Genomic DNA, 26,800 nt, shown 5'->3' on the forward strand with positions numbered 1-26,800 from the left:
CTTTTTAGTTCCTCTTCACTTTCTGCCATAAGGGTGGTGTCGTCTGCATATCTGAGGTTATTGATACTTCTCCCGGCAATCTTGATTCCAGCTTGTGCTTCTTCCAGCCCAGCGTTTCTCATGATGTACTCTGCATATAAGTTAAATAAGCAGGGTGACAATATACAGCCTTGACATACTCCTTTTCCTATTTGGAACCAGTCTGTTGTTCCATGTCCAGTTCTAATTGTTGCTTCCTGACCTGCATACAGATTTCTCAAGAGGCAGGTCAGGTGGTCTGGTATTCCCATCTCTTTCAGAATTTTCCACAGTTTATTGTGATCCACACAGTGAAAGGCTTTGGCGTAGTCAATAAAGCAGAAATAGATGTTTTTCTGGAACTTTCTTGCTTTTTCGATGATCCAGCGGATGTTGGCAATTTGATCTCTGGTTCCTCTGCCTTTTCTAAAACCAGCTTGATCATCAGGAAGTTCGTGGTTCATGTATTGCTGAAGCCTGGCTTGGAGAATTTTGAGCATTACTTTACTAGCATGTGAGATAGTGGTAGATACAATGGTCATCTGAGTTAAATTTGCCCATTCCCGTCCATGTTAGTTCACTGATTACAAAGATATTGATGTTCACTCTTACCATCTCTTGGTTGACCACATGTAATTTACCTTGGTTCATGGACCTACTTTCCAAGTTCCTATGCAATATCATTCTTTACAGCACTGGACTTTACTTTCACCACCAGACACATCCACAACTGAGCACTGTTTCTGCTTTGGCCCAGCTGCTTCAGTCATTCTGGAGCTATCAGTCTGGGGTAATTGCCTTCTGCCCTACCCCAGGAACATATTGGACACCTTCCAACCTGAGGGACTCATCTTCTGATATTGTATCTTTTTGCCTTTTTCTATTGTTCATGGGGTTCTCATGGCAAGAATACTGGGGTGGTTTGCTACTTCCTCCTCCAGTGGACCACGTTTTGTCAGAACTCTCCAACATAACCCGTCTGTCTTGGGTAGCCCTGCAGGGCATAGCTCATAGGTTGATTGAGTTTTGCAAGCCCCTTCACCTTGACAAAGCTGTGATCCATTAGAGGGCATCAGTAAGGTACACTACACTATATGCAGGAAACTGGCCATTTTTGTGTGAATAGGTTTAATTTCTTATTTTTTCAAAATTTTTTTTTTTCACGGTATAGTTGATTTATAGTTCTTTTTCAGAATCCTTTGCCACATGGGTTATTACAGAACATTGGATAGTATTCCCTGTGCTATACGGTGGGTCCTTGTTAATTATTTTATACATAGTACTGTGTATCAGTTCAGTTCACTCACTCAGTCGTGTCCGACTCTTTGTGACCCCATGGACTGCAGCACGCCAGGCCTCCCTATCCATCACCAACTCCTGGAGTTTACTCAAACTCATGTCCATTCAGTCGGTGATGCCAACCAACCATCTCATCCTCTGTCATCCCCTTCTCCTCCTGCCTTCAATCTTTCCCAGCATCAGGTTCTTTTCAAATGAGTCAGCTCTTCTATCAGGGGGCCAAACTATTGGAGTTTCAGCTTCAACATCAGTCCCTCCAATGAATATTCAGGACTGATTTCCTTTAGGATGGACTAGTTGGATCTCCTTGCAGTCCAAGGGACTCTAAAGAGTCTTTTCCAGCACCACAGTTCAAAACCATCAATTCTTCAGCGCTCAGCCTTCTTCACAGTCCAACTCTCACATCCATACATGACTACTGGAAAAACCAGAGCCTTGACTAGACAAACCTTTGTTGGCAAAGTAATGTCTCTGCTTTTGAATATGCTATCTAGGTTGGTCATAGCTTTTCTTCGAAGGAGCAAGCGTCTTTTAATTTCATGGCTATAGTCATCATCTGCAGTGATTTTGGAGCCCCGCAAAAATAAAGTCTGCCACTGTTACCACTGTTTCCCCATCTATTTGCCATGAAGTGATGGCACCGGATGCCATGATCTTAGTTTTCTGAATGTGCAGCTTTAAGCCAACTTTCTCACTCTCCTCTTTCACTTTCATCAAGAGGCTCTTTAGTAGTTCTTTGTTTTCTGCCATAAGGGTGGTGTCATCTGTATGTCTGAGGTTGTTGATATTTCTCCTGGCAGTCTTGATTCCAGCTTGTACTTCATCCAGCCCAGCATTTCTCATGATGTACTCTTCATATAAGTTAAATAAGCAAGGTGACAATGTACAGCCTTTACGTCCTTTTCTTATTTGGAACCAGTCTGTTGTTCTATGTCCAGTTCTAACTGTTGCTTTCTGATCTGCATATAGATTTCTCAAGAGGCAGGGCAGGTGGTCTAATATTCCCGTCTCTTTCAGAATTTTCCACAGTTCATTGTGGTCCACACAGTCAAAGGCTTTGGCATAGTCAATAAAGCAGAAATAGATGTTTTTCTGGAACTCTCTTGATTTTTCAATGATCCAGTGAATGTTGGCAGTTTGATTTCTGGTTCCTCTGCCTTTTCTAAAACCAGCTTGAACATCTGGAAGTTCACGGTTTATGTATTGTTGAAACCTGGCTTGGAGAATTTTGAGCATTACTTTACTAGCATGTGAGATGAGTGCAATTGTGCAGTAGTTTGAGCATTCTTTGGCATTGCCTTTCTTTGGGATTGGGATGAAAACTGACCTTTTCCAGTCCTGTGGCCATTGCTGAGTTTTCCAAATTTGCTGGCATTTGAGTAGAGCACTTTCACAGCATCATCTTTTAGGATTTGAACTAGCTCAACTGGAATTCCGTCACCTCCACTAGCTTTGTTCATAGTGATGCTTTCTAAGGCCCACGTGACTTCACATTCCAGGATGTCTGGCTATAGGTGAGTGATCACATCATTGTGATTACCTGGGTCGTGAAGATCTTTTTTGTACAGTTCTTCTGTGTATTCTTGCCACCTCGTCTTAGTATCTTATGCTTCTGTTAGGTCCATCCGTTTCTGTCCTTTATTGAGCCCGTCATTTTCTTAAAGAGATCTCTAGTCTTTTCCATTCTATTGTTTTCCTCTATTTCTTTGCACTCATCACTGTGGAAGGCTTTCTTATCTTTCCTTTCTGTTCTTTGGAACTCTGCATTCAAATGGGTATATCTTTTCTTTTCTCCTTTGCTTTTCACTCCTTTTCTATTTCACTCCTTTTTAATGGCTTAGTAATATTCCACTCTATATATGTACCACATCTATATCTTTTTCTCTGTCAATGGACATTTAGGTTATTTCCATGTCTGTCTTGTTGTAAATAGTGCCCCAGTGAACATTGGGGTGAATGTATCTTTTCAAAATATGCTTTCCTCCAGATGTATGCCCAGGAGTGAGATTACTGGACCATGTGGTAGTTATATTTTTAGTTTTTTAAGAAACTTCATACTGTTCACTGTAATGGTTATACCAGTTTTACATTCCCACCAACAGTGTTCGGAGGGTTCCTTTTTCTCCACACACTGTCCAGTATGTATTGTTTGGAGACTTTCAGATGATGGCTGTTCTGATTGGTGTGAGGTTATAACTGATTGTAGTTTTGATTTGCATTTCTCTAATAATTAGTGATGTTGAGCATATTTTCATGCTTTTGGCCACCTGCATTGTCTAATTCAATGAAACCATGAACCATGCCATGTAGGGCCACCCAAGACAGACGAGTCATGGTGGAGAGTTCTGACAAAACATGGTTCACTAGAGAAGGGAATGGCAAACCACTTCAGTATCCCTGCCTTGAGAACCCCATGAACAGTATGAAAAGGCAAAAAGATAGGACACTGAAAGATGAACTCCTCAGGTTGGTAGGTGCCCAATATGCTACTGGAGAACAGTGGAGAAATAACGGCAGAAAGAATGAAGAGATGGAGCCAAAGCTAAAATAGCACCCAGTTGTGGATGTGACTGGTGCTGGAAGTAAATACCGATGCTGTAAAGAACAATATTGCATAGGAACCTGGAATGTTAGGTCCGTGAATCAAGGTAAATTGAAAGTGGTCAAACAGGAGATGGCAAGAGTGAACATCAACATCTTAGGAATCAGAATGATCTCTGTTCGTTTCCAAGGCAAACCATTCAATATCATAGTAATCCAAGTCTATGCCCCAACTAGAAATGCTGAATAAGCTGAAGTGGAACGGTTCTGTGAAGACCTACATGACTTTCTAGAACTGACACTAAAAAAGATGTCCTTTTCATTATAGGGGACTGGAATGCAAGAATAGGAAGTCAAGAGATGCCTGGAGTAATAGGCATATTTGACCTTGGAATACAAAATGAAGCAGGGCAAAGGCTAACAGAGTTTTGCCAAGAGAATGCACTGGTCATAGCAAACACCCTCTTCCAACAACACAGAAGAAGACTCTACCATGGACATTACCAGATGGTCAATACCAAACTTAGATTGATTATATTCTTTGCAGCCAAAGATGGAGAAGCTCCATACAGTCAGCAAAAACAAGACTGGGAGCTGACTGTGGCATAGATCATGAATTCCTTATGGACAAATTCAGACTGAAATTGAAGAGAGTAGGGAAAACCACTAGACCACTCAGGTATGACATAAATCAAATTGCTTAATGATTATACAGTGGAAGTGACAAATAGATTCCAGGGATTCGATCTGATAGAGTGCCTGAAGAACTATGGACAGAGATTCATGACATGGTACAGGAGACAGGGAGCAAGACCATCGCCAAGAAAAAGAAATGCAAAAAAGCAAAATGGCTGTGTGAGGAGGCCTTACAAATAGTTGAGAAAAGAAGAGAAGCTGAAGGCAAAGGAGAAAAGAAATGATATACCCATTTGAATGCAGAGTTCCAAAGAATAGCAAGGAGAGATAAGAAAGCCTTCCTCAGTGATCAGTGCAAAGAAATAGAGGAAAAGAACAGAATGGGAAAGACTAGAGATCTCTTCAAGAAAATTAGAGATACCAAGGGAACATTTCATGCAAAGATGGGCTCAATAAAGGACAGAAATAGTTTGGACCTAATAGAAGCAGAGGATAGTAAGAAGAGGTGGCAAGAATGCACAGAAGAACTATACAAAAAAGATCTTCATGACCCAGGTAGCTATGATGGTGTGAGCACTCACCTAGAGCCAGACATCCTGGAATGCCAAGTCAAGTGGGCCTTAGAAAGCATAACTGCAAACAAAGCTAGTGGAGGTGATGGAATTCCAGTTGAACTATTTCAAATCCTAAACAGTGATGCTGTGAAAGTCCTGCACTCAGTGTGTCAGCAATTTTGGAAAACTCAGCAGTGGCCACAGGAGTGGAGAAGATCAGTTTTCATTCCAATCCCAAAGAAAGCCTATGCTAAAGAATTCAATATACCACACAATTCCACTCATCTCACACTCTAGGAAGATAATGCTCAAAATCCTCCAAGCTAGGCTTCAACAGTATGTGAATTGTGAACTTCCAGATGTTCAAGCTGGATTTAGAAAAGGCAGAGGAACCAGAAATCAATTTGCCAACATCCACTGGATCATCAGAAAAGCAAGAGAGTTCCTGAAAAACATCTACTTCTGCTTTATTGACTATGCCAAAGCTGTTGACTCTGTGGATCACAGCAAACTGTGGAATATTCTGAAAGAGATGGAAATACCAGACCACCTGACCTGCCTCCTGAGAAATCTGTATGCAGGTCAAGAAGCAACATTTAGAACTAGACATGGTTCCAAATCGGGAAAGGAGTATGTTAAGGCTTTATATTGTCACCCTGCTTATTTAACTTATATGCAGAGAACATCATACGAAATGCTGGGCTGGATGAAGCACAAGCTGGAATCAAGATTGCCGGGAGAAATATCGATAACCTCGGATATGCAGATGACACCACCCTTATGGCAGAAAGTGAAGAGGAACTCAAAAGCCGCTTGATGAAAGTGAAAGAGGAGAGTAAAAAAAATTGGCTTAAAGCTGAACATTCAGACAACTAAAATCATGGCATGCAGTCCCATCACTTCATGGCAAATAGATGGGGAAACAGTGGCTGATTTTATTTTTTGGGGCTCCACAATCACTGCAGATTGTGACTAAGCCATGAAATTAAAAGACCCTTGCTCCTTGGAAGAAAAGTTATGAGCAACCTAGACATATTAGAAAGTAGAGACATTACTTTGCCAACAGAGGTCCATCTAGTCAAGGCTAACTGTTGCTTCCTGACCTGCATGCAGAATACCAGTCAGGTGGACTGGTATTCCCATCTGTTAAGAATTTTCCACACTTCGTTTTTATCCGCACAAAGGCTTTGAAATAGTCAATAAAGCAGAAATAGATGTTTTTCTAGAACTCTCTTGTTTTTTCGATGACCCAACGGATATGGCAGTTTGACCTCTGGTTCCTGTGGGCTCTGTGGTAACATTAATGGTGAACTGCAAGGGAGACTTTCCCAACCTGATGCGCTGCCAGGGCCCTGGTCCCTGTGGTGAGCCCCTGCCAACCCATGCCTCCACAGGAGACCATCCAACACTAGCAGGTAGTTTTGGTTCAGTCACCTGTTGGGTCACTGCTGCTTTCCTCTGGGTATTGGTGCCTGCAAGGTTTTGTTTGTGCCCTTCAAGATTAGAGTCTCTGTTTCCCTCAGTCCTGTGGAAGTCATGCAAACAGATTCCACTGGCCTTCAAGGCCAGATTCCCTGGGGGTTCCCGCTCCTCTTATCAGATCCCCAGGCTGGGAAGCCTGATGTGGGGTTCAGAAGCTTCACAACAATGAGAGTACTTCTTTGATATTATTGTTCTCCAGTTTGTGGGTCACCCACCCCACAGGAATGGAATTTTATTTTACAGTGATTGTGCCCCCTCCTACCATCTTGTTGTGGCTTCTTTGTCTTTGGACATGGGGTATCTTTTTTGGTGGGTTCTAGCATTCTCCTGTCAGTGGTTGATCAACAGCTAGTTGCAGTTTTTGTGGTGTTGCAGGAGGAGATAAGCACATATCCGGCTACTCCGCCATCTTGAACTGAACAGCGCTGATCTTAGTTTTTTCAATGTTGAGTTTTAAGCCAGGTTTTTCACTCTTCTCTTTCACCTTCATCAAGAGGCTCTTTAGTACCTCTTCACTTTCTGCCTGCCATTAGGGTGGTATCATCTGCATATCTGTGGGTGTTGATATTTCTCCCAGAAACATTGATTCCTACTTGTGATTCATCTAGCTCGGCATTTCACATGGTGTACTCTGCATATAAGTTAAATAAGCAGGATGACTATATACAACCTTGATATACTCCTTTCCCAATTTTGAACCAGTCATTTGTTCCATGTAGGTTTCTAACTGTTGCTTCTTGACCTGCACACAGGTTTCTCAGGAGGCAGGTAAGGTGGTCTGGTATTTGCATCTCTTTCCATTCTCCACAATTTGTTGTGATCCACACAGATTAACTTCAGCAATATTATCCAAAGGCAAAGACACATACTAGAGACATACATAAATCCAGACTAACAGAGGTCTCACAGTTTCTGCTCAAGGTTTAAAATGCCTCTTTACATTTTTTTTTTAACCTTTGCTTGCAGTTCTACTAATGAATCCAAGGGCAAAGTCCCAGGAAAAGTGGGCTGTGTTTGTATCTCAAGGACATAGTAAGAGTTAACTTCAAGCTTTCTTCTAGGTGTGTTTTCTCTCAAGGTCAGAATTCCAAAGGAAAAAAATATTTTAACAAGCTAACTTTCTCTAATTGCCTATACAAAAGAACCAATTTTGTTGAGAAGTGTCTGTTTTAAGTCTTCCACCCACTTTTTTGATTGGGTTGTTTATTTTTCTTAAGTAAGTTGCATGAGTTGCTTTTATATTTTGGAACTTTAACCCTAAGAAAACCATAATTCAAAAAGATACATGTACCCCAGTGTTTATTAGAGCACTGTTTACAGTAGCTAGGACATGGAAGCAACCTAGACGTCCATCAACAGATGAATGGATAGAGAAGTTTTGGTACATTTAAACAATGGTATGTTACTCATCCATGAAAAGGAATGCATTTGAGTCAGTTATAGTGAGGTGGATATACCTGTAGCTTGTTACACTGAGTGAAGTACATTATTAATGCATATATGTGGAATCTAGAAAAGTGGTACTGATGAATCTATTTGTAGGGCAGGAATAGAGATGCAGACATAGAGAAAATACTTGTGGACAGAGTTGGGGAAGGAGAGGTGGGACAGATTGAGAGAAAAGCATGAAACATATTTTTACTCATTACCATGTGTAAAATAGATAGCTAATGGGAAGTTGCTGTATAATACAGGGAACCCAAAGTGGTACTCTATGACAATCTAGAGGGGTGGGATGGAGTTGGAGGAGGTTCAAGAGGGAGGGGAACATATATATACTTATGACTGATTCATGTTGTTGTATGGCAAAAGCCAACACAATATTGTAAAGCAGTTATCCTCCAATTAAAAACAAATTTAAGGAAGAACCAATTTTGCAATTTCAAAAGAGTTTTAACCAATTTTCTCTGGAATCTAAAGAATATTGTGGTCTCACAGTGTCAAAAAAGGTTATCTTTTTTTGTATTCATAGTTTTATAGCTAAAATTTAGACCAAATAGTGCTTAAACCGACACTAATAAGAGGGGCAGACTGGCTGATGAAATGTTGTCCCAGGGGTACCGTCAGTGGTGTTTATAACTGAAAGTGGACAGAAAGAACAAAAAAACTTAGTGTCCTAGGAGCGTTTTCAAGGGGTGTTTCTTTGGGTTTAGAAGGAGATCCTCCCGTGTTGAATAACCTGCAACCAAGAACAGCAGTCCTAGAAATGAAGTCCAGCATCCTGGAAACATTACTAGGAGGCACCTGTAAGGGATTCATAACATCCTCTGAATTACCTTTGATCTTTATGCTGATGGGCTTTGGAGCATCCTCTACTCCCTCACTGCTTTCTAACCAGACATCTCTGGTCAGCTTTGGTTCCTTTAAAGGTGCTCTCCCTCCCTGCCTATGGTGGACATTTGAACCAGTGCAAAGCAGTTGCCAGTTTTTCCCTTAAGCCTTTATAGACAAGACAACAGATCTCCCCTGTGTCCTATAACAAGATTTCCTACACTGGGGTGTACTCCTCAGGATTGAGTATTTATAAAATTTATGTTGTGATCTACTGAGAATTGGCCAGCTCACTAGGCTGGCTATAGCAGTGTGTGGGTTGCCAAAGCCTGGGGTCAGGGTGAGGGGGGCAGCTGAGAAGTAAAAGGAAAAACTCTTGGAGGAATTAGAGTTGAGAAGCATAATTATTTCAGATGTGTGTGTTTTGTAACAAAGATAAGACCTCAGGGTACCTGTGCACTCAGCCTGATGAAGACAGCACTGGCAGTTTAGAAATAAAAAGCAAAAGATCTTTTCCCAGGAGGATGTTGAACATATGTAGTGAAAAACAGGCCCTTCTGTGCAAGATAAGTAGGAAAGAAAGGCACAATCCAAAGGAGAAGCAAAGAAGATAGTGCATGCAGAGATCTCTTGCCATAGTTGAGCGAGACCTGCAAATTACCTTGGCAGCAATCCGAATCATGGCACCAGATGATGATGGCAAGTGAGAGGACCTTGGTTCTTTTCTTCTTCAGAGAAAGAATTCCACAAAGAAACATTTTAAAGCAGACACAAAATTTATTGGAAGCAACATGCAAAGAGAACAAAGAAGCAGTCTATTTAAAACAAAGCAGAAATACACACACAGGAAAGAGTGTGGGTGTCCTCCCTAATGAGGAGCATCCCAGAGAGGTGATTTAAATCACTTATATGGAAGCAGTTTTTCCTTGGTTTTTTATTTCCTCTGGCCAGTCATCTTTCTTCATTTCCCACCTCAGACTTGACCCAAGGCTCTTCCTGATATACTTATGCATCTTTTTGCCAAGATGGATTCCAGCATGGAAGCCTATAGGAGATTGACAGCACCTATTATGGGATAGCGCCCCTCCCTTTTTGACCCCCAAGTCTTTCTACACATGTGCAGTCCTGGAGATCCTGACCTCAGGAGTGATAGATGTAGTCATCTTATTTCTTAACTCCAGCAGAGCTCAGCTTCTGCTATTAAGTTTATCCTTGAAATGTCTAGGGGAAGCAAAAGTCCAGTTTACTCCACTTGACAATCTCCAGCTGTTTAGCTCAGGGACCCATCTACCTCCTATCTCAGAACCACGAGCCAGGATCTGCTGAGAAACCTCATTCACGACCCTGACAGTGGGTTTGGCTGACTTCTTTACAAGCCCATGGATCACACCATGGGCTGAGATGTATCAGCAGGCTTGACCCCCTGAGTGCTGGCCTGCAGAGCCTCTCTCTCGAGTGAGAGAATCAGGGCTGGGATGGTCCTTGGGCCAGGAGGCTCCCCATGGGGCAGCAGTCCAGTGATTGCTCAGAGGCAGTGGGCAGTTTGGGTCATAGACTCACAGACTCACTGCATGATGTCAGCAGGTCAGGACCTGCCTGTTGCACTGCTTCAGGCGCTCCCTCTCACTCCTGTCTGCCTCCCTGGGGACTAGGTGGGACTCTGGAGGTGAAAAGACCTTTGAAGTTGTGTGATTTTTGTAGTGCAAGCTTTCTTAGCGAGTGAAAGTGTACAGGTTCAGAAATGAAAGTGAATGAGCAATAAGCCCCTAATTGTTTGAGATTTTTTATAATATTTCAAATCAATTTGAAATTCATCTAAGGGGAAGTAAGTTTTCATTTTTTTAAAAGTTCTAAAATATATAATTTCAAATTTTAAAACAATATGAACTTATCACTAATAGAATGTGTACTTATTTTCCAGGCAATTAATGTGGATCTGACTCATATTGAAAATAGAATTGGTGACATTGTTAAATCAGAAAAACATGTTCAACTAGTATTGGGACAACTGATAGATGAGTAAGTACAATAATTAAGAATACCTTTTTGTGTTTCTTTTTTTGTAAGTTTATACTTAAATTTAGAATAACTGTGGCACTATGGCATTTTTTAGTACTCTTCCAGTACTGATTTTCATTATTGTGCTTAAAAAGTAAGTGCGTGCTTGTGTGGAATACTTGGGAATAATATAAACTTTTAATTTTTTCTGTTTTTTTAAAGCAACACAAAACACAATTTTTATCATCTTTCCTATGTGAACTTAACTCTGAAAGCAGAATTGTTAAAAAGTCCTAATGAAAATGACTGTAGAATTTTAACTGTTGAAAACAATTTCAGCATTTATTTGATTAATCTTCCATTTAGTTACATTGATAAGAAAAATTTCAGACTATGATTAATGAATGGTGTTTACCTAAACATACCATATTAATTACTTTTGGGGAGTGCCTTATTGCAGCAGAAATTAAACATAAAAAGAAAGAGAAAAATTATTATTCCTAATTAAGTTTTTCCTTTTTTTTTTTTAATTTAAACTATTAGGAACTATTTGGATCGTTTAGCAGAAGAAGTAAATGATAAATTACAGGAAAGTGGTCAAGTAACCATAGCAGAACTGTGTAAAACCTATGATCTTCCTGGAAACTTTCTGACACAGGTATTTTTTTTCCTTAATGGTATAATTTGTCTTTTCAAATAAATGCCAAGTTTGAAAGGGTGGGAATAAACTAGACTTACTATTATTTGTTTTTTTGCAAGTGTTTTGACTATTCTCTAGTTTTGACTATGTTCTAGCAATATATTTGGGGGATACTTAAACATTGATGGCTCTGATAAGATTGTTTAGAAGTGATTTTAATCTTCCTGAACCCTGTTGCTGCTGCTAAGCCGCTTCAGTCGTGTCCAACTCTGTGCGACCCCATAGATGGCAGCCCACCAGGCTCCCCCGTCCCTGGGATTCTCCAGGCAAGAACACCGGAGTGGGTTGCTATTTCCTTCTCCAATGCATGAAAGTGAAAAGTGAAAGTGAAGTTGCTCAGTTGTGTCTGAATCTTAGCGACCCTATGGACTATACAGCCCACCAGGCTCCTCCATCCATGGGATTTTCCAGGCAAGAGTACTGGAGTGGGGTGCCATTGCCTTCTCCATTCCTGAACCCAGAGATACCTAAACTTGGTAGACTTAAGGTCTCAGCCTGCTTGGATGCAGTAGCAAGTATACCAGAAGTGTATATCTTTATTGAATGCTTCTTTAGCAAGAATATCTTCAGTTCTGATTGCTAGTTATAATTTAAGAAACAGCTGATGAAGATTATGATTTATAAGAGATGCTACTGGCATCTTGTGTGGTAAAGGTCACAGATGCTGCTGAACATCCTGCAGTGCACAGAGCATTCCTTCCCAATAGAAAATTTTCTTCCCCAGATGTCAATAGTACCACCTTCTTTTGATGTCACCTTTTTTCCTCCTCTAAACTGAGAGCATGATAGGGAGAGAAATCAAGGAATGGCTTATAGTCACTTAATTTTTGGTACTTGTGTCAATACTCAAATCAAATTATAAGTTAAATTACAATGGTGCCTGAAAATAGAGGCTATTTCCTTGTTATTTCAGTTTTCTTAAAGTTGTTTAACGTTTTAGAAGTCTGTTTGGAACAGTGGAAGTTAAACAGGCCATGCTTTGAATTCTGTCTATGACACTGCTTTGTTACTTAGGGTCAGAAAAATTATTTTTATGCCTATTTGTGCTTCAAGTTACGTATCTGAAAATGGGAATAATTGTCTCTCATAGATGTCAGTAAGGTGTCGAATACATGGTATATCTGGTGAAATGGCTGGCCTAGAGGAAGTACTCAATAAATGATGGTTTTGTTTATATATTTACTGGAACAAATAAGGGAAAAGCCAAATCATTTTAGGTATACTTTAAAAAAATCCATCTTACAGAAATTACCAAACCATAATTGCATGAGATTAATTTATAATGAAACAGATTTACTCACTCATTTTAAGTGGGTGATTTCTCCTCATTGCATCTAAAATACCATTGAGCATATAGATCTGTTTTACAAAGTATTTCAGGAGAACTAAGCTCCTGAGCAAGTGTATGTAAATTACAGAAGATAAAATGAGCAAATACTTGTAAATCACAGAAGGCAAAAAAAAAGATACTTTTAGTCAGTTTTACATTAAAATATCAGAACAGATCAAGTGGTTTCTTATTGTGCTACTGATACATTTTAGAAATATATATATATTCTTTTTTCAGTTTTAATTTTTCTCAGTATCATAGGCAGTATTGTAAAAGCTCACTAAGAAGTGGTTTGGGGGACTTCCCTGACAGTCCAGTGGATAAGACTGAGCTTCCAATTCCAATGCTAAGGGCATGGGTTTAATCCTGGCTCACAGAACTAAGATCCCGCATGCCTCATGGGGCAGCAAAAAAATGGATCCTTAAAAAAAAGTTGTTTGGAAACCATTTTTCTGTACCATAGAAGTATCAGCCAGGCTGACTCAAATAGATTTAACTTGTCCTGGAAAGGGAAATATGTCCAAGCTTATTTCATAAACCTGATCCCAGTCATAGTGTAGCTGTGGAGAAATGCTCTCCTCAGGTTACCAAGAAATCAGGTTGTCTGTCAGTATAGATTTATGGACACAGTTTGTTAATATTTACATCACAGAGTATAACTTTTCAGGTTTTATGTATCCCTAGGTTGCAGAATCTTGGGATAATATTTATTTCTCTGTTAGTATTAGCAGTTCCATATAGGATCCTCTCCAGGATCCTTGTAAATATCTTGGTTGTCTGTGTTTCAGGCTGCCTGTGGCCTTATTAGCAGGTAGCTGAGTTTTTTTTTAACATATCAGTTATTAGACTCATTCAATTCTTGTCTTCACCATAAGATTATGAAGTTTCCTAGATCCTAAGTCTTCATTTTACTTTATATATCTTGTTAATTCATGCTTGCTGAAATTACTCAGTCGTATGATTAATACAACATCAGCATGCCACATGACTTTAGTAAACCTGTACATATGTAAATCTGTAATTTTGTTCTATCATTTTAATAAGAATTTTCATCCATCTTTACCCTCAGGCACTAACTCAGCGACTAGGTAGAATTATTAATGGACACATTGATCTTGATAACAGAGGAGTAATATTTACTGAAGCCTTTGTATCTAGACATAAAGCACGCATCCGTGGACTGTTCAGTGCTATTACCCGGTAAGCAAGTTTTAAAGTATGTGTATTTTTACATTTCTTTGATCATTGTTTGCCTTTTTTTTTTTTTCCTTAAATCTTATTCAGGACCCTAGTTTATTAAACAGAAGGGGAACTTCCATGAAATAGGAATGGGGATTCCAGACTCTCAAATGTGTCCACATTCTCTCCAACCCACATCTCTTTCTTCTACCTTCACCACCCTTAAGACTCCAAATGCACTTCTGCAGAATACTCAGATCATATATAGTCACTCTGGGATTGTGGAAGGAGCATGCAGTCAGAAACCCCTGGGTCATAGCTCTATCATATAGTAACCATGTGACCTTGAGCAGGTAAGTTAGTCACCTAACTTCTTTGAGTCTCAGATGGTGCTGGATGACTTTAGAACTCTTTACTAAATAAAATTCTAGTAGTCTAATGAATAACCATTGTACTTTCAAAATCACTTTAACTGAATGTTTGGGGCCTCTGTGACAAACTCCAGCATGGAATTAAGAAAACCTGCATTCTCAGTTTTCTCTTTTATCCTGTGTCATTAAATTTATCTCAGTAGTTTTTTTGGTCCCCCAGCATATAAATGTCCAGATTTCTCCATTTTAAAACAATCAAACCTCTCTTAACCCTGGATTCCATTCCCTCTACCATCTTGTTTATTCCTTTCCTTAAAGGGAACCATCTCAAATTGATGTCTATAGTTATTGTCTCAGTTTTCTTACCTTCTGTCACTTCTCAGCTTACCCATCTGGCTTCTTCCACTTACATAGCAATGATGTCAGTCTCGTTAAATCTAATGGGTATTTCCTGTCCTTGTTTTACTTGACTTTGTAGCACCATTTAACTCCAATTATGTCTTCTTCTTGAAATGTTCTCTTGTCTCTCTCTCTCTTTTTTTTTTTTTAACACCACACTTTCCTGGTTTCTTCTTAAGCTCTTTTGGCTGTGCCTTATAAGTCAGCTTTTCTGGCTCTTCCTCCATTCACTAGCCTTGAAAGTTTTCTTTGAGGCCATCTTCTCTTCTCAGTCCTGCACTACCTGCATAGGTGCTTTTACTTTTAAGTTCCAGACACATACAACTTGTACAGTATCTCTATTGAAGTGTTTTACAAGTGCCTCAAATTCAACATATTTAACTCACTGTCCTGAGCTGTCCCACTCCTTGTCTCTTCTGAATTCTTCCACTTGTATTTCCATTATCAGTAAATGCCATCATCAGGTTGGTTTTGCCAGAAACCTGGGAGTCGTCCTTTATGCCACCTTTCTCTCACCTCCGTTTCCATAACACAACATCTTTTGAAGTCATAGCCTAAATATTTATGTAACCTTTACTTCTCTGACACCACTGTTCTCACCAATTCAGGCCGTTTTTTACTGGAGTGTTTTAGTAGCTTTCTAACAAGTCGCTCCTCTTCTTTTCTTACTGTGTTTCAGGATGCTCTTTTGCATGGCAGCCACAGTGATTTCCTTTTGTCATTCAGTAAATCAGGCGCGCTGATTGAATACCTGATACATGCAGGGAGGGCCCTGGTAGAACAAAACAATAGAAGGTTAGAAGAGAGCTCGCAATCTAATACAATAGTATTCTTTCTCTCTCTTTTTTTAGTCTCACGCTTATATTAATAGAAAAGTTCAAAGAGAACCTTTTTTTCAAATTCTGTCCCATTTGAAAGAAAGTAGCTGACATTATGTCCCATGACCAAAAATACTTTAGTCTCTTTCCTATAAGCAAGGGCAAGTGTCCTATAAAACTACAATACAAACATCAAAATCAGAAAATTGACCCTGATCCATTACTACCATCCAATCTTTGGATCCCATTTGTGATTTACCAGTTCAATCCTAATAGTATTCTATATAGAAAAAGGATCCAGTTCAGAATCACATATTGCATTTACTTGTCAAGTCTGCTTGGTCACTTTCAGTCTCGAATACCTACCTTACTTTCATGAGAATATTCATTCTTTTCTTTCTGCTACATGATTCTACTGATAATTCAGATTATTCATCATTGGCAGGAATATCACAGAAGTAATTATATGTCTTTGTCATTGAACCCTATCAGGTGGCATGCAATTTAGATTTATGCGATTACTCATGCTGCTGTGTTGTGCTCAGTCATGTCTGACTCTTTGCAACCCCATGGTCTGTAGCCTGCCAGGCTTCTCTGTTCATGGGATTCTCTAGGAAGAATACTGGAGTGGGTTGCCATTTCCTTTTCCAGGAATTACTGATGAGGTGCATTGTAACTTCTTAATAAGAATGTATGTAGATTTCTCATTAAGGTTTTTTGTTTCCCTTTATAATTATTTGTGGGGAGGGCAATTTGAGATCTTGTGAGTTACCCTGTTTTTCATCAAATTTTCAATTTATTCATTTATTAAATCACTACAGACTTACGGCTTTCTGTATCATTCTTTGGATTATAATCCATTGTTATCATTATTTAGATTTTCAAGTTGCCTCTGATTTAGGCTAGTGGAATGCCCTTCAGCCTGGCTTCTTTGTTCTTTTGACATTTCTCAATCTTTCCAACACTTCTTTTCTTTCTGATACACAAAGGAGTTCTAGGCTCAGTTCATCCTTTGCCTGTTCAACCTTAGAATCAGCCATTTTAGTAGAGTATATAGAAACCAAGATCTGGACACTAGATTGTTTATTGCTGTTTGGGTTGTTCCTGCTCCCAAGCCCTCAGCAGACAAGCTAAAGGATACACATGGGAGAACAGGGAGGCCTGGCATCCATGGGATCACAAAGAGTTGGACACAACTGAGTGGCACAATGACAACATACATGTACACCCCTATATGTATATTTTCTTTTTTGCATTTTTATTTTTGTGTATCAAAAACCATGAGTTCACACTGAAGTAATTAGTTAGAAGAATGAGATATGTAGGTTAACTACGTTGCAATTCCAAGTTGAAATAAAAATCCAGCAGCCAAGTTTCATTGTACTAAAAAAGCTAGAAATTTTGGGCAGTCCAATTAAACTTTTATTGAACATCCACAATAATTTATGCACCCAGTAGTTTTAAGATAAAGTTCTTCAAGGAGCCCTTTGCATGTTTGTAGGAATACGTTCAGGTAGAAAGGAACAGAAAATAAAAAACATGAGAAGCTTGTAATAAGATAAACAGAGGAGAGCAAAATTCACAGAGCATGTAATTGGACCTAATTGGTTTGTTGTTGTACAGTTGCCAAGTTGTGTCCAAATCTGCAACCCATGGACTGAAGCACACCAGGCCTCCCTGCCCTTCACCATTTCTTAGAGTTTCCCCAGGTTCATGTTCATCGAATTGGTGACGCCATCCAACTATCTCATCCTCTGTCACCCTCTTCTTCTGCCTTCAGTCTTTCCCAGCATCAGGATCTTTTCCAGTGAGTCAGCAGTTCACATCAGGTTAGCCAGAGTATTGGAGCTTCAGCTTCCACATCAGTCCTTCCAATGTGTATTCAGGGTTGATTTCTTTTAGGGTTGACTAGTTTGATCTCCTTGCAGTCCAAGAGACTCTAAAGAGTCTTCTCCAGCACCACAGTTCAAAAGCATCAATTATTTGGCGCTCAGCCTTCTTTATGGTCCAGCTCTCACATCCATACATGACTACTGGAAAGACAATAGCCTTGACTAATAGACCTTTGTCAGCAAAGGGGTGTCTTTGCTTTTTAATACACTGTCTAGGTTTGTCATAACTTTCCTGCCAAGAACCATTCATTTCTTAATTGCATGGCTGCAGTCAACATCTGCAGTGATTTTAGAGCCTAGTAAGAGGAAATCTGGAACTACTTCCACCTTTTCCCTTTCTGTTTGCCATGAAGGGATGGAACCAGATGCCATGATCTTAGTTTTTTAATATTGAATTTTAAGCTGGCTTTTTTGCTGTCTTCTTTCACCCTCATCAAATGGCTTTTTGCTTCCTCTTTGCTTTCTGCCATTAAAGTGGTATCATCTGCATGTCTGAGTTTGTTGATATTTCTCCCAGCAGTCTTGATTCCAGCTTGTAACTCATCCAGCCCAGTGTTTTGCATGATGTGCTCTGCATAAAAGTTAAAGAAACAGGGTGATAATAAACAGCCTTGTCGTATGCCTTTCTCAATTTTGAACTAGTCAGTTGTTCCATACAAGGTTCTAACTATTGCTTCTTGACCCGCCTACAGGTTTCTCAGGAAAAAGATAATACGGTCTGGTATTCCCATCTCTTTAAGCATTTTCCACAGTTTGTTATGATCCACCAGTCAAAGTCTTTAATGTAGTCAATCAAACAGAGGTAGATATTTTTCTGGAATTCCCTTGCTTTCTCTGTGATCCAGCAAATGTTGGCAGTTTGATCTCTGGTTCTTCTGCCTTTTCTAAACCCAGTTTGAATATCTATAAGTTCTTAGTTCACATACCACTGAAGGCTAGCTTGAAGGATTTTGAGTATAACCTTACTAACATGGGAGATGAATATAATTGTCCAGTAGTTCAGACATCTTTAGTATTACCCTTGGGATTTGGGATGAAGATTGAAGATTTCTAGTCCTGGGGCCACTGCTGGATAGTCCAAATTTGCTGACATACTGAGTGCAGCACTTTAATACCATCCTTATTTAGGATTTTAAATAGCTCTGCTGGGATTCTGTCATCTCCACTGGCTTTACTGACAGCAGTGCTTCCTAAGGCCTGGTTGACTGCACACTTCCGGAATGTCTGGCTCTGGATGAGTGATGACACCAACGTAGTTATCTGGGTCATTAAGGTCTTCTTTGTACAGTTCTTCTGTGTATGTATTCTTGCCATCTCTTCTATACCACTTCTGCTTCTGTTAGGTCCGTACAGTTTGTGTCCTTTATTGTGCTCCTCTTTGGATAAAATGTTCTTTTGATATATCCAGTTTTCTAGAAGAGCTCTCTAGCCTTTCCATTCTGTTGTTTTCCTCTGTTTCTTTGCACTGTTCGTTGAAGAAGGCCTTCTCCTCTGACCTTGCATTTCTCTCAAACTCTGCATTCAGTTGAGTATACCTTTCCCTTTCTCCCTCGCTTTCAATTCTCTTTCCTCAGACAACCATTTTGTAAAGCCTGCTCAGACACTTTGCCTTTTTTCATTTGTTTTTCTTTGGGATGGTTTTGCTCACTGCCTTCTGTACAATATTATGAACCTCTGTCCATAGTTCTTCAGGCACTTTATTTACTAGATCTAATCCCTTGAATCTATTCGTCACCTCCACTGTATAATCATAAGGGATTTGATTTAGGTCGTACCTGATTGGCCTTGTGGTTTTTCCCACTTTCTTTAGTTTAAGCATGAATTTTGCTGTAAGGAGCTGATGACCTGAGGCACAGTCAACTCCAGGTCTTATTTTCTGACTGTATATAATTTGTCTATCTTCGGCTACAAAGAATGTAATCAGTCTGATTTTGGTATTGACCATCTAGTGATGACCATGTGTAAAGTCATCTCTTGTTTTGTTGAAAAACGGTGTTTGCTTTGACCAGTGTTTTCTCTTGGCAGAATTCTGTTAGCCTTTGCCCTGTTTCGTTTTGTACACCAAGGCCAAACTTGCCTGTTACTCCAGGTATCTTGACTTCCTACTTTTGCATTCCAGTCCCCTCTGTTAAATAGAACATATTCTTTTGGTGTTAATTCTAGGAGGTCTTGTAGGTCTTTGTATAACTGATCATCTTGAGCTTCTTCCACATCCGTTGGGGCATAGACTTGGGTTACTGTGGTGTTGAATGGTTTGTCTTGGAAATGAACCGAGATCATTCTGTCATTTTTGAGGTTGCACCTAAGTGTATTGCATTTTAGACTCTTCTGTTGATCATGAGGACTGCTTCATTTCTTCTATAGGATTCTTGCCCACAGTAGTAGATATATGGTCATCTTAATTAAATTCACTCATTCCCATCCACTTTAGTTCACTGATTCCTAAGATGTCAGTGTTTTTTCTTGCCATCTCCTGCTGACCACATCCAATATACCTTGATTTGTAGACCTAACGTTCCAGGTTCCTATGTAATTCTTTTCTTAATAGTATTGGATTTTACTTTCATCACCAGACACATCCACAACCAGGCATCACTGCCGCTTTGGACCAGCCACATCATTGTTTCTGGAGCTATTATTAGTAGTTGTCCTCTGCTCTTCTCCGGTAGCATATTGGACACCATCCAGCCTGTGGGCCTTGTCTTTCGGTGTCGTATCTTTTTGCCTTTTTATACACTTCATTGGGTTCTCATGGCAAGAATCCTGGAGTAGTTTGCCATTCCTTCCTCCAGTGGACCATGTTTTTTTAGAACTCTCCACTTCACCCGTCTGTGTTTGTGGCCCTACATGGCATGGCTCATAGCTTCACTGAGTCTGACACGTCCCTTCACCACCACAAGACAGTGATCCATGAAGGGGCTGATTGGTTTCAGGAACTGTAGATAATTTAGCTGAATATTTTAGGTAAAATAATAAAACCAAATTGGCCTATATAGAAATTTGGTAAAAATAATAATTGAATCAAAAATCCCCATACAGAGGTTTTAAATATTAAGTCATATTTTAAATTAATATTTTCTGCTCTCCTAGGTCTGTTATATGGAAAAATTATAATGTCTTAAATAGTCAACAAGAGAAGGTCAAGTAGTTTGAATAAGTTAAAAGTCTGTTAGTCATATTTTTGTTGTTCAGTTGCTCAGTCATGTCCCACTCTTTGTGACCCCATGGTCTGCAGCACGCTAGGCTTCCCTGTCCTTCATATCTTCTGGAGTTTGCTCAAACCCATGTCCATTGAATTTGTGATGCCATCCAACCATCTCATCCTTCTTCTCCTGTCCTCAATCTTTCCCACTATCAGGGTCTTTTCCAATGAGTCAGCTGTTTGTATCAAGTGGGCAAAGTGTTGGAGCTTCAGCATCAGTCCTTCCAATGAATATTTAGGGTAGAATTCTTTTAGGATTGACTAGTTTGATCTCCTTGCTGTCCAAGGGACTCTGAAGAGTCTTCTCTAGCACAATTCGAAAGCATCAGTTCTTCAGCACTCAGTCTTCTTGATGGTCAGACTTTCATATCCATACATGACTACTGGAAAAACCATAGATTTGACTAGATGGACCTTTTTTGGGAAAGTGGTATCTCTGCTTTATAATATACTATTTAGATTTGTCATAGCTTTTCTTCCAAGAAGCAAGCATCTTTTAATTTCATGGCTGTAGTCACTGTCCACAGTGATTTTGGAGCCCAAAAATATAATGTCTGCCATTGTTTCCATTTTTTCCACATGATGTGATGGGACCAGATACCATGATCTTAGTATTTTGAATACTAATACTTCCTCACTCTCCTTTTTCACCCTCATCAAGAAACTTTAGTTCTTCTTTGTTGTCTGCCTTTAGAGTAGTGTCATCTGCGTATCTGAAGTCATTGATATTTCTCCCAGCAATGTTGATTCCAGCTTGTGCTTCATCTAGCCCAGCATTTTGCATGATGTACTCCGCATTATAATTTAAATAAGCAGGGGACAGTTTACAGCCTTGATGTGCTCCTTTCCCAATTTTGAACCAGTCCATTTTTCCATGTTCAGTTCTGTTACTTCTTGACCTGCATACAGGTTTCTCAGGAGGCAGGTAAAATGGTCTGATATTCCCATCTCTTTAACAATTTTCCATTTTGTTGTGATCCACGTAGTCAAGATTTTAGCATCATCAGTGAAGCAGATGTTGATGTTTTTCTGGATTCCCTTCACTTGTCTATGGTTGAGTGGTGGTTTGCAATTTGACCTCTGGTTCCCCTGCCTTTTCTAAATCCAGCTTGAACATCTGGAAGTTCTTGGTTCACATACTGTTGAAGCCTCACTTGAAGGATTTTGAGCATTACCTTGTTAGCATGTGAAAGAGTGCAATTGTGCAGTAGTTTGAACATTCTTTGGCATTACCTTTCTTTGGGTTTGGAATGAAAACTGACCTTTTCCAGTCCTGTGGCCACTGCTGATTTTTCCAAATATGCTGGCATATTGAATGCAGCACTTTCACAGCATCATCTTTTAGGATTTGAAATAGCTCAACTGGAATTCCATCACCTCCACTAGCTTTGCTCGTAGTGATGCTTCCTAAGGACAGCTTGACTTCACATTCCAGGATGTCTGGCTCTAGGTGAGTGATCACATGATCGTAGTTATCTGGGTCATGAAGATCTTTTTTGTATCTTCTGTGTATTCTTGCAACTTCTTCTTACTATCTTCTGCTTCTGTTAGGTCCATATCATTTCTGTCCTTTATTGAGCCCATCTTTGCATGAAATGTTCCCTTGGTATCTCTGATTTTCTTGAGGAGATCTCTAATCTTTCCCATTCTATTATTTTCCTCTATTTCTTTGCACTGATCACTGAGGAAGGCTTTCTTATCTCTCCTTGCTATTCTTTGGAACTCTGCATTCAAATGGGTATATCTTTCATTTCTCCTTTGTCTTTTGCTTCTCTTCTTTTCTTAGCTATTTGTAAGGCCTCCTCAAACAACCATTTTGCCTTTTGCATTTCTTCTTGGGGATGGTTTTGTCACCATCTCTTGTACAGTGTTATAAACCTCTGTCTACAGTGTTTCAGGCACTCTATCAGATCTAATGCCTTGAATCTGTTATCTCTACTGTAAAATCGTAGGGGATTTGGTTTAAGTCATACCTGAGGGCCTAGCGGTTTTCCCTACTTTTTTCTATTTAAGTCTGAATTTTGCAATAAGGAGTTCAAGATCTGAGTCACGGTCAGCTCCTGGTCTTGATTTTGTTGAGAGTATACAGATTCTGTATCTTCAGCTGCAAAGAATATTATCAACCTGATTTCAGTATGGAACATCTGATGATCCATGTCTAGAGTCATCTCTTGTGTTGTTGGAAGAGGGTGTTTGCTATGACCAGTGCGTTCTTTTGGCAAAACTGTTAGCATTTGCCGTGCTTCATTTTGTACTCCAAGGCCGAATTTGCCTGTTACTCCAGGTTATCCCTTGACTTCCTACTTTTGGATTCTAATACCCTATTATGGAAAGGACATCTGTTTTTGATGTTAGTTCTAGAAGGTCTTGTAGGTCTTCACAGAACCATTCTTCATCTTCTTCAGCATTAGTGGTTGGGGCATAAACTTGAATTACTATGATGTTGAATGGTTTGCCTTGGAAACAAACAGAGATCATTCTGTTGTATTTGAGATTGCACCCTTGTACTACATTTCAGACTCTTGTTGACTATGAAGCCTACTCCATTTCTTCTAAGGATTCTTGCCTGCGGTAATAGATATAATGGTAATCTGAATTAAATTCGCCCGTTTCCATCCATTTTAGTTCACTGATTCCTAAAATGTCGATGTTCACTCTTGCCATCTCCTGTTTGACCACTTCCAATTTCCAATTTGACCACCCTGATTCATGGACCTAACATTCTAGGTTCCTACACAATAAGTACTATTCCTTACAGCTTCGGACTTTACTTTTACCACCAGATACAACCACAACTGGGCGTCATTTCCACATTGACTCAGCCTCTTCATTCTTTCCAGAGCATTTCCCCGCTCTTCTCCAGTAGCATATTGAGCTGGGTAGTTCATCTTTCAGTGTCATATCTGTTTGCCTTTTCATGCCGTTCATGGGGTTCTCAAGGCAAAAATGCTGAAGTAGTTTGCCATTCCCTCCTCCAGTGGACTGCATTTTGTCAGGACTCTCCACCATGACCCATCCATTTTGGGTGGCCCTACATGGCATGACTCACAGTTTTATTGAGTTACACAAGCCTGTGATCCATGTGATCATATGGTTAGCTTTCTGTAATTGTGGTTTTCATTCTCTCAGCCCACTTATGGGTGAGAATAAGAGGCTAGTGCAAGCTTCCTGCTGGGAGAGACTGGCTGTGGGGAAAACTCAGTTTCACTTTGGTGGGCAGGGCCGAGCTCAGTAAATGTTTAATCCAATTATCTGCTAATGTGTGAGTCTATGCTCCCTCCCTGTAGTTTGGCCTGAGGTGGCCCAGTCCTGGAGTCTTGCATTCTCTGTGGAAGGGGTATAGTCTCTGTTAGGCCTAATGACAACCTCCTCCAAGAGGATTTATGCCAACAAGCCGCACCTCCTAGGACTGCTGGCAACAGTGTCCCTGTCCCCATGGCAGGTCACTGCTGACCCATGCCTCTCCAATAGATCCTCAAACACTGATGCAGGTCTGGCTCAGTCTCATGTGGTGGTTACTGCTCCTTTCTTTCCCTGGATCCTGGTAAGCACAGAGTTTTGTTTGTGTCCTGCAAGAGTCTCTGGCTAGTGCATAAGAACAAAAATACAGACTAAACCTAAACTAGAGAACGGGTATAATTGGCTTAAAATAAATAGGGAAGAAAAGAATTGGAGTCAGAAAAAAATCTGGATTTTTTTTTTAATGATTTACTTAAATTATAATTATTATAAAAGAAAAGCATTCACAAGAATCTATCCAAAAGAAATTAAAGCATATCTCCACACAAAGACATGAAAGCAAATCTTCATAGCAGCCTTAGTCATAATAGCCCCAAACTGGAAATAATCCAAGTGTCCATCAACTGATAATGGATACAAACTACAAAATGTGGTATATCCATATACCAGAATACTCTTTCGCAGTAAAAAGGAATGAATGCTGATCTCTGCTTTATTATTCATGAACCTCAAAGACATGCTAAGTAAAGGAAGCCAGGTGGCTCAGAGGTTAAAGCATCTGCCTCCAGTGCAGGAGACCCAGGTTCAATCCCTGGGTCGGGAAGATCCCCTGGAGAAAGAAATGGTAACCCACTCCAGTGTTCTTGCCTGGAGAATCCCATGGATGGAGAAGCCTGGTAGGCTACAGTCCACGGGGTCACAAAGAGTCAGACATGACTGAGCAACTTCACTCACTCACTCAAAGGAAGCCAAATGCATGAGACACATATTGACTCCATTTATGAGAAATCTCTAAAAAGGCACATTTGTAGAGGCAGAAATCCAGTCAGTGGTTCTCTGGGTTACAAGTGGCAACAGGAATTAACTGCAGACATCTAGGAAGAAACTTTTTGGGTAATGGAAACCTTCTAAAACTGGATTGTGGTGTTGGTTGCTCAGCTCTATTAATTTATTGAGGTCATTGAATTCTATATTTAGAATTGGTTAGATTTATATGTAAGTTTTATATATCTCATTCAAGCTGTTTTAAAAAATATGTGTAGTCATTACAGAAAATATTGATAAACAAAAGACATTAATTAAAGTGGATCTCTACCAGTCAAATTTCTTAACTGGAATACAGCATTCCAGTTTCCTTTCAGTTTGTGTATGATCTCGTTTTTCTTCAAAAATACAATCATATAAGATTCAGTGACTTCCCAGGTAAGGACAGTCTCTCAGACAGAAAGAATAGAATAAACAAAAACTTAATATATAATAAAGGGCAGGGCAGATAGTCAAGATCACTAAGTTCAGTTCAGTTGCTCAATCATGTCCAACACTTTGCGACCCCATGACCTGCAGCACGCCAGGCCTCCCTGTCCATCACCAACTGCCAGAGTCTACCTAAACCCATGTCCATTGAGTCAGTGATGCCATCCAACCATCTCATCTTCTGTCATCCCCTTCTCCTCCTGCCCTCAATCTTTCCCAGCATTAGGGTTTTTTCAAATGAGTCAGCTCTTCGCATCAGGTGGCCCAAGTATTGGAGTTTCAGCTTCAACATCAATCCTTCAACGAACACCCAGGATCAAAATCACTAAATCTGAAGTTAAATTTTGGTTGGAAAGGAAATTGATCTTGGAATAGGAAGACAGATCAATTACCTGGTATTTCAGTAGCATAATTCTGCTTAAGGATATAAAGTGTGGTGCAGTTTTTTTTTTTTTTTTAAGTTAATTTACAGTATTGTGTTCATTTCTTGTGTAAAGCATGTAATTCAGGTATACATATATATGTATATATTTTTCATGTTCTTTTCCATTATAGTTTATTACAGGGTATTGAATATAGTTCCCTGCGCTATACAGTAGAACCTTATTTATCTATAGTAATTAGTGTCTCCTAATCCAGAACTTCTAATTTATCCCTCTCCTACCCCTTTTCTCCTTTGTAACCATCAGTTTGTTTTCTGTGTCTGAGTCTGTTTCTGTTTTTTAAATAAGAGCTGCTGCTGCTGTTGCTAAGTCGCTTCAGTCGTGTCTGACTCTGTGCGACCCCATAGATGGCAGCCCACCAGGCTCCCCCATCCCTGGGATTCTCCAAGCAAGAACGCTGGAGTGGGTTGCCATTTCCTTCTCCAATGCATGAAAGTGAAAAGTGAAAGTGAAGTCACTCAGTTGTGTCCGACTCTTAGTGACCCCATGGACTGCAGCCCACTAGACTCCTCCGTCCATGGGATTTTCCAGGCAAGAGTACTTGAGTGGGGTGCCATAGCCTTCTCCATAAATAAGAGCATTTGTACCATGTTTTAGATTTCACATCCAAATGATACTATATGATATCTGTTTTTCTGTGTTTGACTTAACTTCACTTAGTATGATAATCTCTAGGTCTGTCCATATTGCTGCAAATGGCAGTATTTTATCCTTTTTTTATGGCTGGGTAGTAATCCATTGTATATATGTACCACGTTTTTATCCATTCCTCTGTTGATGGACACTTAGGTTGCTTCATCTCTTACCTGTTGTAAATAGTGCTGCTTCGATCATTGGGTGCATACATCTTTTTGAATCATAGTTTTGACTGGTTTATATACCCAGAAACAGGATTGCTGAATCATATGGCAACTTTATTTTTAGTTTTTTAAGGAGCCTCCATACTGTTTTCCA

At 39.8% G+C, this 26,800-nt stretch overlaps 1 protein-coding gene across 1 annotated transcript in view; it reads left to right on the forward strand.

The window, feature by feature from the left end:
- UFL1 (UFM1-specific ligase 1) overlaps window positions 1-26,800 on the forward strand; it is a 67,922-nt gene that overhangs the window by 4,878 nt on the left and 36,244 nt on the right. Inside the window, exons 4-6 of the mRNA XM_010834727.1 lie at window positions 10,723-10,820; window positions 11,343-11,457; window positions 13,899-14,029. Of these exons, the coding sequence (XP_010833029.1) occupies window positions 10,723-10,820; window positions 11,343-11,457; window positions 13,899-14,029 (344 nt within the window). The remainder of the gene's footprint in view (window positions 1-10,722; window positions 10,821-11,342; window positions 11,458-13,898; window positions 14,030-26,800) is intronic.

Source organism: Bison bison, unplaced genomic scaffold (assembly GCF_000754665.1).
Source record: "Bison bison bison isolate TAMUID 2011002044 unplaced genomic scaffold, Bison_UMD1.0 scf7180017864035, whole genome shotgun sequence".
Classification (NCBI taxonomy): Eukaryota; Metazoa; Chordata; class Mammalia; order Artiodactyla; family Bovidae; genus Bison; species Bison bison.